At 46.4% G+C, this 17,388-nt stretch overlaps 1 protein-coding gene across 1 annotated transcript in view; it reads right to left on the minus strand.

Moving 5' to 3' along the window:
- Positions 1–17,388, minus strand: part of LOC124622828 — a 96,882-nt gene that overhangs the window by 64,283 nt on the left and 15,211 nt on the right. Inside the window, exon 2 of the mRNA XM_047148620.1 lies at positions 6,917–7,142. Within this exon, the coding sequence (XP_047004576.1) occupies positions 6,917–7,142 (226 nt within the window). The remainder of the gene's footprint in view (positions 1–6,916; positions 7,143–17,388) is intronic.

A 17,388-nucleotide genomic window follows, 5' to 3' on the forward strand; every position in this document is an offset into this window, starting at 1 on the left:
CGGGAAAAAATTTCCGTGGGAATAACTCGAAAATTGAAAACTGTGTCACATGTATGCACGCAGGTGACGCAGAAAGGCTGCGGCCGGGATTTAATCTGCCTTGCATTGCCGCCGGTGGCCGGATGGCGAGACTGACAAACACGGGCGCGTGTGCGCGGCTTGGAGAACGGAACCGCCGTGCAAAGCAAACAGCCGTAATTAAACTGGCTGCGCGCTGCCGGCCGCAGTGGGTTTACAATGCAGATGAGCGCGGGGTGGGCCACCGGCAGAGAGAGACCTGCGCGTGGTTATTGGGTGCGGCCGTGGCGCCCGCCAAACCGCTCAAATATCTGGGAAGCCGGCTGGACCAGTGTTAGCCTGTCCGTCGGCGACTGTTGGATCACTACACTGTCACCAAAGATAGCAACTGGTACCGTAACTGGGCAAGATTTTTTTTTTGTGGTCTTCAGTCCTGAGACTGGTTTGATGCAGCTCTTCATGCTACCCTATCCTGTGCAAGCCTCTTCGTCTCCCAGTATTTACTGCGACCCACATCCTTCTGAATCTGCTTAGTGTATTCATCTCTTGGTCTCCATCTACGATTTTTACCCTCCACGCTGCCCTCCAGTGCTAAATTTATGATCCCTTGATGTCTCAGAACATGTCCTACCAACTGGTCCCTCCTTCTTGTCAAGTTGTGCCACAAACTCCTCTTCTCCCCAATTCTATTCAGTACTTCATTATTAGTTATGTCATCTACCCATCTAATCTTCAGCATTCTTCTGTAGCACCACATTTCAAAAACTTCTATTCTCTTCTTGTCCAAACTATTTATCGTCCATGTTTCACTTCCATACATGGCTACACTCCATACAAATACTTTCGGAAACGACTTCCTGACACTTAAATCTATTCTCGATGCTAACAAATTTCTCTTCTTCAGAAACGCTTTCCTTGCCATTGCCAGTCTACATTTTATATCCTCTCTACTTCGACCATCGTCAGTTATTTTGCTCCCCAAATAGCAAAACTCCTTTACTACTTTAAGTGTCTCATTTCCTAATCTAATTCCCTCAGCATCACCCGACTTAATTCGACTACATTCCATTATCCTCTTTTTGCTTTTGTTGATGTTCATCTTATATCCTCCTTTCAAGACACTGTCCATTCCGTTCAACTGCTCTTCCAAGTCCTTTGCTGTCTCTGACAAAATTACAATGTCATCGGCGAACCTTAAAGTTTTTATTCTTCTCCGTGGATTTTTCTTTTGTTTCCTTTACGGCTTGCTCAATATACAGATTGAAAAACATCGGGGAGAGGCTGCACCCCTGTCTCACTCCCTTCCCAACCTCTGCTTCCCTTTCATGCCCCTCGACTCTTATAACTGCCATCTGGTTTCTGTACAAATTGTAAATAGACTTTCGCTCCCTGCATTTTACCCCTGCCACCTTTAGAATTTGAATTAGAGTATTCCAGTCAACATTGTCAAAAGATTTCTGTAAGTCTGCAAATGCTAGATACGTTGGTTTGCCTTTCCTTAATCTTTCGTGTAAAATAAGTCGTAAGGTCAGTATTGCCTCGCGTGTTCCAATGTTTCTACGGAACCCAAACAGATCTTTCCCGATGTCGGCTTCTAGCAGTTTTTCCATTTGTCTGTAAAGAATTCGTGTTAGTATTTTGCGGCTGTGACTTATTAAACTGATAGTTCGGTAATTTTCACATCTGTCAACACCTGCCTTTCTTGGGATTGGAATTATTATTTTCTTCTTGAAGTCTGAGGGTAAGTAAGCAACTGTATTAACATCCAAATGCGGAATGACTGTACTGGGGAAACTCTAGGAAGAGAAGCAGATGGCGTTGGGCAAAAATACGGAAACAAGACGAGAAATGTATGCTTGAACATGAATGCAGATGCTACCCAGGCTTGCAGGTCGTTGAGCCGTGCGTGGCTCGTGTTCGTACCATCTCTTATATAACACACGTGCTGTTACTTCCTGGTCGTCGCGTGTCGTCCAACGAGTTGGAACGCGCCAGCAGTGCAGTTCTTACCGAGAAATGAAGTCAGCTGGAACGCTTCAGCAGAGGAGTTCGTACCTGGCAGTCGGACAGTTGGGACGAGACAGAAGTTCGGTCGGGTTGGAGCGGCAGTGAGGTTCGGATAGCCATGACTCGATCGACCGTTGCTGGGACACATGGCTGAGGACGATCCTGGTTGATCGTCCGTTGGTCGTCTTACCAGACCACTGCTGGCCGATCGCTTATGGGTTGGCGGTGTGTGTCTCAACTCGTGGTTCGTACTGGGTTTGTCAAGTTGTGTGTAGTCTGTGATGTTCACTGCCCAGTTATTTTTGTGTTGTCTTCGTGCTGATGTGTAGCACCAGTGGGGCATGCAGCGACAGGGAGGCGCGGATAGCCATCGCTCGCCGCTGATTGCCGACACACATGATTTGAGTGGGGACGACGTTGCTTGGCCGTCTGGTTGGTCGTCTGATTAGACGACGTGTATTTGGGTCGTCCACCGCCTATGGGTTGTCTGTGATCCGTTCTAGTTGTTGTTCCAGTCTCTGCTGTTTGCATCGTTTGAGTTTTGGTCCAAGTGTGGGGCGGAACTGATCTTGATCATTGGTCTGTTGACTGTCTGTCGGTTGGGTTCCCAGCGGATTGGAAATGGTTGGGCCGACTACCTGTCCCGCCTAAGCGAGAGTTGGTGTTTCAATTCTAGGCCGACCCTCGAACATCTGAGCGCCCTTGGGTGTACTGCCCTATTTTTTTTAAAATTTGTTCTTGTTGTTTGTATTTGTATGGCTTCCAGCCGATTTTTAAAAAAAATCAGAGTTGTTTTGCCCTTAAGGCCTTCAGCCTAATTCAAAGAACTGTGTCACGTAAGGCCTTTGGCATTTTACAAATTTTAATGTTGTTGAATTTTAACTGTTTGGCCTTCAGCCGATTCGAATTTAACTCGTTTACTTCAGCCTAACTAAAGAACTGTTTTAAGATAAGGCGTGCCTTCTAAATTTCTGATTATGCTTGCGTTTTAAGTTGTTGGCCTTCAACCGTTTTTAAATTAAAGTGGCTTTCGCCGGTAATTAAGTCCCATGGATTAAAGCTGTGTGATTAAAAAAAATTTTTTTTGGGCTCTTGTAATGTTTGATCAAATAATAAAGTTGTATGTTCGAGTGTAACTGACAGCCCCTTATTTTGGCCCCTTTACACAATTTATACTATCTGCCTTGTCCTGTGGGATTAGCGGGGCGTCTCAGTACTGTTGATGTATTTGACGACGAATGGCTCCAGTACAGCGTCCTCAGTACGTTGCAAGTGTCAGTCAAAAATGTTCAAATGTGTGTGAATTTCTAAGGCACCAAACTGCTGAGGTCATCGGTCCCCACTACTTAAACTAATCTACGCTAAGAACAACACACACGCTCAAGCCCGAGGGAGGACTCTAAACTCCGATGGGAGAGACTGCACAATCCGTGACATGGCGCCTCAAACTACGCGGCCACTCCGCGCGGCAAGTCTCAGGCGGGGTAAGAACAGGGTTCTATGTAGTTGTGCTTTATGACGTAAATAACGAGGAGAACACGGAAAATGATATAATCTGATTTCCCAGAAATATCGCTCAATGAAAGAGGAGCGAAAATTAGCGAAGACGTGTCTCAGCTTATTCGTAGATTACCATTTCTGAGAAAACGATCGTCAAAGTTTTCGACGTAATTTAGACTCATTTTGGCGTAGCAACAGCTCAACCCAACTTTTCAGCGTCTAGCGTCGCGGCCTTATACTTTTGCGTCCCGTATTGGAAACCCGATTGTTTTTCCTTTATCTTTTTCATTTATCTTTCCACGTCCGCAGAAGGTTACTACATGAATGTTCCTTATCAAGGATTTCACGGTAAATGATGACAGCCAAAACAGTTGAATTTTTGACTGTTGCAGCAACTTATGGAAGAGGATGGGTTCTGTGAGAAACTCTTCACTTATGAAGCAACACTTTTTTTAATGGCACAGAGAACAGGCACAATGCGCGAATTTGGTGGACACAATTCTCACGCTGTCCTGTTGCACTTCTGAGATTCACCAGAAGTTAGTGTGTTGTGTGTAGTCTCACTGTTTACTGTTTACGGCCCCTTTTTCTTCTGCAGAAGACCGTAACAGGACACGTGTACCTGGACATGCTGGAAAAATAACTCGTCCCACAGATGGAGACCGACAGTATGGACTTCCATCTACCAATACGTTAGTGCTGCACCCCACTTCTATCACGATGTTCGTGAATTCTTAAACACAAAATTTAGAAACTGATGGAACGATCATGGTCAGCTAATGATCAGCAATTTATGTTGTGGCCAACACATAATCCCTACCGCCCTTTGTTGTGGGTTTATATGAAAGATTCATTGTTTATGCCTCCTCTACCAACAAACCTAATAGAACTGCGAGCTCGAATCCACTTTGCTTTTGAACAGACTGATAGAGAGACGCTGAACCGAAAGTGGGAGGAACTTCATTATCGAATTTATGTCTGGATAGTCATTAGGGGGCACATATGATTCACTTGTAATAAGTAAAAAAAAATTTTTTGAATTTTTCAGTGCTTGCACAAAGCCCTACGACGTGATGTCAAATAATATACTGAGGTGACAAAAGTCATGGGTGGCGATATGCACATATAGAGATGACAGTGGTATCGCGGCTGGGGTGGCCGAGCGGTTCTAGGCGCCACAGTCTCGAACGGCGTGACCGCTACGGTCGCAGGTTTGAATCCTGCTTCGGGTATCGATGTGTGTCATGTCGTTAAGTTTAAGTAGTTCTAAGTTCTAGGGGACTGATGACCTCAGAATTTAAGTCCCATAGAACTTAGAGCCATTTTTTTGACGGTGGTATCGGAAACGCAAGGCACGAAAGGGCAGTGGATTGACGGGTTGCCATTTGTACTCTGGCGATTCTTGTGACAAGGTTTCCGACGTGATGATGGCTGCATGACGAAATTTAACAGGCTGAACGCGGAACGGTAGTTTGAGCAAGACGCGTGGTACATTCCATTTAGGAAATCGCTATGGTTGGGTTGTTTGGGGAAGGAGACCAGACAGCAAGGTCATCGATCTCATCGGATTAGGGAAGGATGGAAAAGGAAGTCGGCCGTGGCCTTTCAAAGGAACCATCCCGGCATTTGGCTGGAGCGTTTTAGGGAAATCACGGAGAACCTTAATCAGGATGGTCGGATGCGGGATTGAACCGTCGTCCTCCTGAATGCGAGTCCAGTGTCTAACCACTGCGCCACCTCGCTTGGTGTAATCGTTAGGGAAATCAATATTCCGCTATTTTCAGTATCAACAGTGTGCTGACAATACCACATTTCTGGCATTAGCTCTCAGCATGGACAATGCAGTGGCCGGCAGCCTTCACTTAAAGACGGAAAGCTGAAAAAAATGTTCAAATGTGTGTGAAATCTTATTGGACTTAACTGCTAAGGTGATCAGTCCCTAAGCTTACACACTACTTAACCTAAATTGTCCTAAGGACAAACACACACACCCATGCCCGAGGGAGGACTCGAACCTCCGCCGGGATCAGCCGCACAGTCCATGACTGCAGCGCCTGAGACCGCTCGGCTAATCCCGCGCGCCCGGAAAGCAGAGACGTTAGTGTAGAGTTGTCAGTATTAACAGACAAGCAAAACTTCGTGAAACAGCAGCAGAAATCAATGTGGGACGTACGACGACCGTATCGGTTACGACAGTGCGACGAAATTTGGCATTAATGTGCTACGGCATCGGACGACCGACGCGAGTGCTTTTGGTAACAGCACGACATCGCCTGCAGCGCCTCTTCTAGGCCCGTCACCATATGTGTTGGATCCCAGACGACTGGAAAACCGAAGCCTGCTCAAATGAGTCCCGATTTCAGTTGGTAAGAGCTGAGAGCAGGGTTCGAGAGTGGCTCAGACTCCACAAGTCAACACGGCACTGTGCAAACTGGCAGTGTCTCCATGATGGTGTGAGCTGTGTCTACGTGGAGTGGACCGGCCTCTCTGGCACAACTGATCCGACCATTGACTTGAAAAAGTTATGTTCCGCAACCTGGAGACAATTTTCTGCCATTCGTTGTTCCCAAACAACGATAGAATTTTTATGGATGACAGAGCACCTTAGCCGGTTGATGTGGCCGAACGGTTCTAGGCGCTTCAGTCTGGAACCGCGCGGCCGCTACGGTCGCAGGCTCGAATCATGCCTCCGACATGGATGTGTGTGTTGTCCTTAGGTTAGTTAGGCTGAAATTGTTCTAAGTTCTAGGGGATTGATGACCTCAGATGTTAAGTCCCAGAGTGCTCAGAGCCATTTGAAGTGCACCATTCATGGGGCCAGAATTGTTCGCGACTGGTTTGAAGAACATTTTGGACAATTTAAACGATTGATTGGGCCGATAAGAACCCCATCAAACATCAGACGAGATCAAGAGGCCAGATTGTGCACAAAACCCTGCAGCAGGAATACTTTCGCAGTTATGAACGACTACAGAGGCAGCGTGGCTCAGTAATTCTGCTGGCGACTTCCAGCGACTTGTCGAGTCCATGCCGCGTCGAGTTGCTGCACTACGCAGGGCAAAAGGAGGTCAAACATGATATCAGGATGTATCCCATGACTTTTGTCAAAAAAAATGGTTCAAATGGCTCTGAGCACTATGAGGTCATCAGTCCCCTAGGACCTAGAACTACTTAAACCTAACTAACCGAAGGACATCACACACATCGATGCCCGTGGCAGGATTCGAACCTGCGACCGTAGCGGTCGCGCAGTTCCAGACTGTAGCACCTAGAACCGCTCGGCCAGTCCGTCCGGCCTGACTTTTGTCACCTCAGTATATAGCTACAGCAAATCTGCGAAACTGCGCCATTCACTTGCAATAATCGTGTGTAAAAAGCTCATTGTACAAACGGCGAGGCGATCGAGGAGGGCGTGAGTTGTTGGGAACAGCTGGGCAGCCTCCGGCCTGCGGCAGGTGATGTTCTCGTAGTTTCGACTGGCGCGCCTCGTGCCGGGCTGTTCCATTAGGGCGGCTGTAACTCGCCCTATTTTTATCGCCGCGCTGCGCCACGCCCTGTACCGCTGCAGCACCGCTTCCAGGCTGCACCCCGCTGCACGCCGACGTCGGGCTCTCATTCTGACAAAAGCCGTTTCTTTTATCGCACTTAAAACTCCACAGCTCTGATATCACCGTTTTACATTAAAGAAATGCAAGCCGGCCGCCGTGACCGAGCGGTTCTAGGCGCTTCAGTCCGGAACCGCGCTGCTACTTCTGTCGCAGGTTCGAATCCTGCCTCGGGCATGGATGTGTGTGATGTCCTTAGGTTAGTTAGGTTTAAGTAGTTCTAAGTCTAGGGGACTGATTACCTCAGATGTTAAGTCCGATAGTGCTCAGAGCCATTTTTTTTTAAAAGAACTGCAACGAAATCCTTCTCTCACATTTTGAAACAAAACTGTGTAAGGTACTAGCTGAGTACGCGGCGTTGGCCGGCGACGTATTTATTCCAATTCTGTTACTCCATCTCCTGATCTCCCTCTCTCTGTCCATCTTCTCCTCCCTCATATCTATGTCCTCCTTCCCGTCTCCACCATTCTCTCCCAAAGTTTTCCTGCCCCACCCCAACATAGGAAGGGGATTCGAACAGGTAAAGGTCCACTGACAAATGCAGCTGTGTCGAGAATGATTTCGAAGTTGGAAGCCACGGGTTGTTTGGACGATAGACCGCGTAGTGGCCGATCGAGCACAAGGCGTAATGCTGCTGAGACAGTTCAGGAAGAAATGGAGACTGTAGCGGGTTCGTCTATGCACGGGGAAGTCAGCGCTCGTGCAGTCGCACGTCGTACCGGTATTCCATACACTACTGTTTGTTTGGCACTTAGGCGCATCCTCCGATGCTATCCGTACAAAATTCGTCGGCATCATGAACTGTTACCTCGCGATTTAGTGAAGCGGAGGGCATTTGCAGTGTGGGCGTTTCAAAAGATGGCGGAAGATGACGTCGGTTGTGGACCGATGAAGCTCATTTCACGCTCCGAGGGTCTGTCAACGCCCACAACTGCAGAATTTGGTCTACCGAAAATCCTAGAACTGTCGTGGAAACTCCATTTCACGACGAGAAACTCACGGTATGGGTTGGATTTACCACATCTACCGTTATCGGTTCTTTTTTCGTCGAGGAAATTCGTGATTCTGGTTTTGTAACTGCTACCGTGACGGGTGAGAGGTATGCCGATATGTTACAGAATCGCATCATCCCCAGCCTGGCTGATAAACACCTGCTGGAACGTACGATGTTTTTGCAGGATGGCGCTCCACCCCATATTGCTAGACGCGTGAAAGATCTCTTGCGTGTGTCGTTTGCTGATGATCGTGTGCTCAGCCGCGACATTCGTCATGCTTGGCCTCCCAGGTCCCCAGACCTCAGTCCGTGTGATAATTGGCTTTGGGGTTACCTGTAGTCGCAAGTGTATCGTGATCGACAGACATCCCTAGGGATGCTGAAAGACAACAACCGACGCCAATGCCTCACCATAACTCCGGACATGCTTTACAGTGCTGTTCACAACATTATTCCTCGACTACAGCTATTGTTGAGGAATGATGGTGGACATATTGGGCATTTCCTGTAAAGAATATCATCTTTGCTTTGTCTTACTTTGTTATGCTGATTACTGCTATTCTGATCAGATGAAGCGCCATCTGTCGGACATTTTTTGAACTTTTGTATTTTTTTGGTTCTAAGGAAACCCCATGTCATTTCAAGCATGTGTGTGAATTTGCACCTCTCTAACTACATTATTCCGTGATTTATTCAGTTTTCAAATTTATACTGACTTTTTGATCACCCGGTATTTAACATATTCCACACATATTTGAACACATATTTGAACACATATTTCAACCAAAACCTCTAGCGAATTTCACCCTACAATTAAGTATCCACGCAGCTTATGACGTCAAATCATCTGAACTATGTATTGTACCCTGATATATTTTGTAGGTACATTCAGCGGCACATGTAGATAATGTCTGCGAAATGCGTTGTAAGCAGAGTAATTAGCGAAGAAGTAATAAATTTAAGCGTCAAGCTTGATACGGGAGTTACACTCCATGAACAGCGAAAACTTAGTAAGCAATAAACTTTTTCCCTTTCATCATTTTGTGGGGGTTGTCATCGATAAAAAGTTTCTTCAAGGATTGAAATGTACGTAAACTTTGTTGTAAGTCATTAAGTTCTCTCATTCTCAAATACTGCATGAATAAAGTCTGAATATTCGCTTGTCGTGGGCTACATTGTCTTTTCACCGCCACGTCTACCCCTTTGACAGGTAGATGGTTACCAACACTGCGATTCTTTCCATACAGAAAGTGATATATGTGCAAAGTTTGGTTGACATCGGTACAGTGGTCTAGGAGGAGCTGTGAAACATACACAGGGTGATTCTTATTAACGTTTAAAAAAGCTCCGTAGCGACATAGATGATACTGGGACAAGTAGTTTACTGTAAGATACATGGGGCCGCAAATTTTGGAAAACACTCAGAAGTGGTTGACAAATAATGAACGCGTTACGTCAAATCCAAGATACGGAGGGTATTTTCGAGAGCGTGCCTGAAGGGACGATTGAGATATGCAACACCTGCACTCAAGCGCATGGTGCAAACTTCGAACACCATAGGCAGATTTGATCTCTTGCAAATGTAGAAGGTACAGAATTATCGTCCTCGCTGTAACGAAGGAAAAGCTGTTCTTATTTACTGGTAAGAATCTAATTCTGGAGCTTATACTAATTTACATGTGACGCAAAACAGTACGTTTTTGTTGCACTGTACTTTACAATCAACTAGGAAAGGCTACGAGACCGGTAATTACATTGAGGTATTGCGTTGCTGATTTAAACACACAATTCAAATGATTCAAATGGCTCTGAGCACTATGGGACTTAACATCTATGGTCATCAGTCCCCTAGAACTTAGAACTACTTAAACCTAATTAACCTAAGGACATCACACAACACCCAGCCATCACGAGGCAGAGAAAATCCCTGTCCCTGCCGGGAGTTGAACCCGGGAACCCAGGCGTGGGAAACACATAATTGTCTCACGCAATGGAGAAATATAATGTACAGTACGGTAAAATTATGGCACTACCCGTTATCATTTATAAATTAGGCCTCCTAGAGCTGGCAGTGGGGCCATTAATCCGTTGTACCTCAGTTTTGACTGATGGACGATATCTCATGCAGCGATAACTGACTTCCACGTATGAAAGTCTGCCTCACTGCAATCCACAGACACTTGCTTGTTTGCCCAATTACTTTTCACCACACTTTTGACACGTCAGTCACTGACCGCATGTCGCTAGTACACCTCTTGAATCGATTTGTATCTGAGACGTAAGTGACCCTTGTGCTGTTTCGATATGTGATCTAAAGCGACATACTACCTCTTTGCCTGCAGCTACGCAACGGCCGACTTCGCGCCTCGTCGCACTATCTGCCGCGTTGACTTAACGGCAGTCTCGACCAGCCCGCTGTCATATGTTTACCACCAGTAACTGGAGCACGGCCATCCAAGGGCAATTGCTGGAATTCAGTTTTATTTCGAGCGAGTGGGTAGTATTCTGTTAATTTACACACCCTACAAGCACGTCGCTCGGATTTGGTGAGTTATGTAAATATAAGTGCGCCTTTTTGAAGAGTGAGTTCGTTCGATTGACTTAATCTACTAGACACATCGCAATACTTTCTGTGTCCGCCCCGATAGCTGACTGGTGAGCATGACAGATTGCTGTCCTACGGGCCCGGGTTCGATTCCTGGCTAGGTCTGGGATTTTCTCCGTTCAGGGACTGGGTGTTGTGCTGTCTTCATCATCATTTCATCTCCATCCAGCGCACAGGTCGCCCAATATGGCGTCGAATGTAATAAGACCTCCACCACAGGCGGTCGCACCTGCCCTGCGAGGGGCCTCCCGGCCAATGACGCCAAACGCTCACTTCCATTTCCAATACTTTCTGTAAGATATTTTGTACTTTTTTCCTCTTAAATTTTGGATTTCACATGTTGGAGAGATTCTGCCACTGAGTAGGAACAGTGATCAAGTAAGATTGACTTTAGAGTTTTACTAAAAAGTGAGGACGATGAAACAGTTTTTACCTTACGTGGAGAACTATTGTGAATTTATATCGCACTATTTGTAATGGAACTTTTCTAAGCAAATGTCCTTATTGACTGGACGTGGAACTTTTCTTTTTGCCTTATAATACTTTCATGGGTATTGAAGGTTTTAGTCAGGTATACTGCAGACAGAGCAACCTGACTATCATAAGAACAAGGCAGGAAAGTACGTTTTAATTGAGATTATATACTAATTTTACGCCAGTCCATTTCGTAAACAGTGTGATTTACGAGCTAGATACAGCCGACAACAATCACGGGAGCGCATTGTGATCGCGTATACCTCGTTGGGACCCACGTATCGTACACACAAGCCGCATCGTTTTTGAGCGTTCAACAGCACCTTCAACTCGGCATCCTCAATGTAGACGTTTGACAGCACGGCCCGAGTGTCGCCGACTTACCCCCTTCACATCTGCGTCTGCATTCCAAGAACAAGTATTGGACTCCCTTCAACATTCTGTCGCCGCCTCTTCCTCCTCCTCCCCCCCCCCCCCCCCCCCGCCCCATACACATACCCATACTACTGGACGGAGACTAGTAGCAGCCAGAATAGGGAATTACTTTAAATCAATTCGAAATTACGAAGAAGGACAATTGCCAGCATGGAATGGACTGAAGACAATGAAAGTTAGTGCCGGACCGGGACTGGAACCCGGATTTCACGCTTATCGCGAGCAGCCGCCTTTCCATTTGGCTATCCGTGCACGACTCACGACCAGACCCCAACTTCATATGTGGCCAACCGCGCGTCCACGACCAGTACTCCTACACCCACTATGTATATTCCCGTACAGGTCTGACGTTTTACTTTAAATTTGCTTGCCCGGTATCGGCATCATAATCAGAATAACGCGGGCACTGCAATATCGTATCTTAGGGAATTATCGTCCCTTGCGTAGGCTGCTGTTAATACACCAACAAAGATTGCTGCATTTGGAGTGGCGTCCTGACGGAAAGCATCCGTTGCTGATGAATGGTATCGCATTGTGTTCAGCACTGAATCATGGCTGTCCAGTATCCCAGACGGCCATCACTGGCGCGTATGGCAGCGACCTGGGGAGAATTCCGATTCTTGTAATGTTTTGCAGAGGCACAGCGCCGTTATTCCTGGCGCCATCATGTGGTAAATACAGAGGGATCCAAAAAAATTTATCCACTGTTTAAAAGTCCATTTTTGGTGAAAGTGTAGCTTAAAGTCCAACTTAAAGATATCACTGCCAGTGTTCGAAATGGTCACCATTAACATCCACACACAAATGATGCCACCGAACTACAGCACGAACTACTGACTTCAACGTGTTCAGTTGGATATTTGCACATGAATGTACGATGGATTCTCGAAGTTCATCCAATGTGCGTGGCTTTTGTCGATAAACGACTTTTACAAGTCCAGAGGAGTTAGGTCTGGGGAACGTGGTGGATACTCCACAGCACCTCTACGGCCTATCCATCTTCCTGGTAGATTTTCGGCGAGATACGCCCTAACACGATTTTGGTAGTGGGCTGGGGCACCACCTTGTTGAAAGTAAACTCTTCCGTCTCCATAAAAGTCTCGGATGGCAGGTAAAATGGATGTCTGAAGCTTCTGAAGGTACACCTCACCGGTAACTGTGCCGTCAAAGAAGAATGGCCGAATCAAGCCCCGGCAAGACAACCCACACCACACATTTACTCCTGGCAAATTCACTGCTTTGTCTACATGGACGTTCGGATTTTCGACGGGCCAGTAGATGCAGTTGTGGCGATTTACTGTACCATTGAGTTTGAACTGTGCCTCATCAGACCACACAATCATCTCTGCAAACTCTTCATCGTTGCGCACCATATTAGTAAACTACTCGCAGTACTCCATTCCACGATCTGGATCGTCCTCGGCCGCGCGGGATTAGCCGAGCGGTCTTAGGTGCTGCAGTCATGGACTGTGTGGCTGGTCCCAGAGGAGTTCGAGTCCTCGCTCGGGCATGTGTGTGTGTGTGTGTGTGTGTGTGTGTGTGTGTGTGTGTGTGTGTGTGTGTGTTTTTGTCCTTAGGATAATTTAGGTTGAGTAGTGTGTAAGCTCAGGGACTGATGACATTAGCAATTCAGTCCCATAAGATTTCATACACATGTGAGGGGGTGGGGGGAGGGGTAAAGAGGCTTAGACAGGATCGTCCTCGTTCATTGCGTGTAGCAATCGTGGGATGTAGCACTTCCATTTTGCTGTCTTCAAAATTCGCGGAACACATGAGCGACACTCCAGATTCACGGGCACACTGTCTCACAGACTTCAGTGGTGAGCGAGTGAATGGTTGTAACACATGACGGGAGTTAGCTGGACTTGTTACTGTTACAGGTCGTCCAGATCGTTGTTTGTGTACATTTGTAACACAGCCTTCGGCTTCAAATTTTTCTCGAATGCGACGAATCGTTAAACGTGTCGGTGGCTCTGTTTGATACTCATTTCGCCATTGCCCTTGAACCTCATTAATGTTTTCGTACTTAAAATACCACTTCAAAACTGACTTCCTTCCATCGAATGTAAACCTCGCGCCAGCCATGTTTACTCGAGTAACTAGATGCAACTAAGAACAAAACACTGACTATCTGGCGACTGTCATCTGACAAAACAAAACAATGAAATACAACGCTTGTGTGGCGATTGCCGGAACTACAAACTATTACACTACCAAAGATGAGACAACTACGTCATTTAGTTTGCCCGTTATGGACTTTTAAACAGTGGACACATTTTTTGGACCCCTCTGTATACAGACTATCGAGGACAGCTACAACAGTTTTCGGTCAACTTGCCTGAGGAGGGGTTACAATAGGTTTACGACAGCCTTCGCAATCGAATCTAAGCGTACATGCGGGGCACACGTGGGTTGCAGCGTCATACTGATGTGGGGACTCTTACTTCGAAATTCTTTGTAAATCTGATTTCTTGAAATCATTGCAATAACGTAATATACTCTGTGAAAGTTCATTTTGTTTCATCCCCTTCTGACTCCATTTGTGATACACTGTAGTTACGAGTTCATTTATAGCTGCATTATAAAACTGTTTCTGTGAACGGATACACTGATGCCCGTCCGTAGGACCAAATGCTGATTGCATCTGTACTGCAGTCTGATTTACGTATGTGAGCCACACACAGAGATCGCGAAAGGAGATTATTTCCCTGGAAAGCATTCCAGTTGTCTGGTGTACTCACATTTATTGCGAAACATCTGGGAAGACTTTTCGGCGCGCAAGATATTGTTTCCGCCATGGCTGGGCGGATATTGAACCACTGCCACGAAAACCCAATAAACCGACTGCTTCGGCAGGGCCGGCGCCTAGGTAGAGGGAGAGCCGCAGGGGGTGGGGGGAGGACATTGCTGTGCGACCTCTAATGAGAAAATTTTATTGCTCCGCCTCGGGGGATGACTGGAATAGAGGCCTGCTCCCACAACAGCTTTACTGTCGCGGATGCGGCGTACTGCGACACGAGAGTCGCACTGCTACAGCTACCATTACAGCAAATTTTACTGCCGGTCTACTTAAAGTACATTTCTGATGTCGTGTATAACGAGTATGCATGCTACGTCGTGAAACAATACAAATTTGTTGTACAAGAGCTGGGTGTGGATTTTTTCGAGAATACACAATATTTTAAGCGCATACTCCATCCCCCCTTTCTCCCCCCCCCCCCCTCTCTCTCTCTCTCTCTCTCTCTCTCTCTCTCTCTCTCTCTCTCTCTCTCTCTCACACACACACACACACACACACACACACACACACACACGAAGTACAAAAAGTGGAGGTCAGTCACTCATTTGGCGCGGTCCATGTTTGAAACTCTAAGGAATAAAGACAAAACGTAATCTGAAATGGCACCAGCGTGTCGTCAAGGTAATCTAAGTGCTCGTACAATCTTTGCACTCGCAAATCTCTTCGACTGTGATTTCCTGAAGACGGAATTGCTACAATTCTTTTTTCTTTTGCTTGTGCCGTTTTTCCCGTGGGTACGCAAGGTCGGCGTGGTTAATGAGGTGTGTCAATGTTAGTTGTAGGGGTGGCCGGATGCCCTTCCTGCCGCTACCCCATACCCCCCCCCCCCCCCCCAGGAAGGGATTAGTGTACCCCAATTGTCTGCGACTAGTGTAATCCATGAAATAGTGCGAAAGTGTTCAGATGTCCGCGAGCCGTGTAAATGAGGCGTGACCTGGGGACCAGCCCGGTATTCACCTAGGGGGATGTGGAAAACCGCCGGCACACCGGCCCCCGTCGTTAATCCACTGGGCGGATTCGATCCGGGGCCGGCGCGCCTACGCGAGTCCAGGAAGCGGCACGTTAGTGCGCTCGGCTAACCTGGCGGGTCCGGAATTGCGAGACTGCCCTCACTTAATAGTGTCGTATGGTATAACAGTCTGTGGTAATCCATCGAGGACAATGAGACAGGAGCTGGACATGAAATACTTGAGTAATGAAAACTGAAACCAACAACTGTATTGTAATTCAGACGTTGTTTATTTAAAACATGCTACCAGGTTCGATAAGAATAAACTTTAAGCCCCAAGCGTTATCTGCCATCAACAGAGATAGGGGAATACCTATGATCGAATAAGGCGGAAGGGATAGAGATAAAATGCCATAAGAATTTCTGGGGAGAAAGACGACGAAACGACTGTTCACGCTGGTGTGTAGTATGTATTAGTCTGGCCATATACTATCTGACTTTCGGAAACACATCATTCGCACAAGGCGCCGACAAGTGCGAGAATTAGCGCACAATCAGCTGAACAAGCTCTTGCATCCAAGTTGACGCCTAGAGTAATATTCGGAAGAATGGAAAACAAAAACTGACGACGGGTTACACGACGATTTCATTTGGCTTTAGGAAAAATAAAGGCATCAGAGAGGCAACCCTGACGTTGCGGTTGATAATGGAAACAAGATCAAAGAAAAATCTAGATACGTTCATAGGATTTGTAAACCTGGAAAAAGCGTTCGACAATGTCAAATGGTGCAATAAGTTCTCAACTCTGAGAAAAATATTGGGGAAACTATAGGGGAAGAAGGGTAATACACAATTTATACAAGAGCCAAGAGGGAACAGTGGGAGTGCAAGATCAAGAACAAAGTGCTCGGATTAAGGAGGGTGTAAGGCAGGGATGTAGTCTTTCACCCCTACTGTTCAATCTATAAATCGAAGAAGCAATGATGGAAATAAATGAAAGGTTGAAGAGTTAAACTAAAATTCGAGGTGAAAGGATATCAATCATAACATTCGCTGATGTTGCTATCCTCTGTGAAAGTGAAGAAGAATTACAGAGTCTGATGAATGGAATGAACAGTTTAAGAAGTACAGAATATGGATTGAGAGAGAATCTAAGAAAGACGGAAGTAATGGGGCTCTAAGCGCTATGGAACTTAACATCTAAGGTCATCAGTTCACTAGACGTAGAACTACTTAAACCTAACTAACCTAAGGACTTCACGCATATCAATTCCCGAGGCAGGATTCGAACCTGCGACCATAGCAGCAGCGCAGTTCCACACTGAAGCGCCTAGAACCGCTCGGCCACAGCAGCTGGCTAAAGTAATGAGAAGTAGCAGAAAAGAGGAAAGCTAGAAACTGAACATCAGAATTGGGGATCACTGAGTAGGTGAGGTCGGGGAATTGTGCTACCTAGGTAGGAAAATAATCCGTTACGGACCGAGCAAGGAGTATAAAAAAGCAGATTGGCACTGGCAAAAAGGGCATTCCTGGCTGAGAGAAGTCTACTAATATCAACAAACATAGGCCATAATTTGAGTTAGAAATTTCTGAGAATATACGTTTGGAGCACAGCAGTGTATGGTAGTGAAACATGGACTGCGGGAAGGCCAGGAAAGAAGAGAATCGAAGCATATGAGATATGGTGCAACAGAAGAACGTTGAAAATTAGGTTGACTGATAACATGAGGACTAAGGCTGTTCTCCACCATATCGGCGAGGAAAGGAATATGTAGCAAACACTAAGAAGAGGAGGCGTGATGGTGGTACGTCTGTTAAGGTATCAGGGAATAATTTCCGTTGTACTAAGAGGGAGCTGTGGAGGGTAAAGGCTGTAGAGGGAGACAGAGATTGGAATACATCAAGCAAATAATTCAGGACGTAGGTTGCAGGCGCTACTCTGAGACGAAGAGGATGGCACAGGAGAGGAACAATCAACAATCCGTATAGTTATCGTAATGG

Source organism: Schistocerca americana, chromosome 7 (genome assembly GCF_021461395.2).
Source record: "Schistocerca americana isolate TAMUIC-IGC-003095 chromosome 7, iqSchAmer2.1, whole genome shotgun sequence".
Taxonomy (NCBI): domain Eukaryota; kingdom Metazoa; phylum Arthropoda; class Insecta; order Orthoptera; family Acrididae; genus Schistocerca; species Schistocerca americana.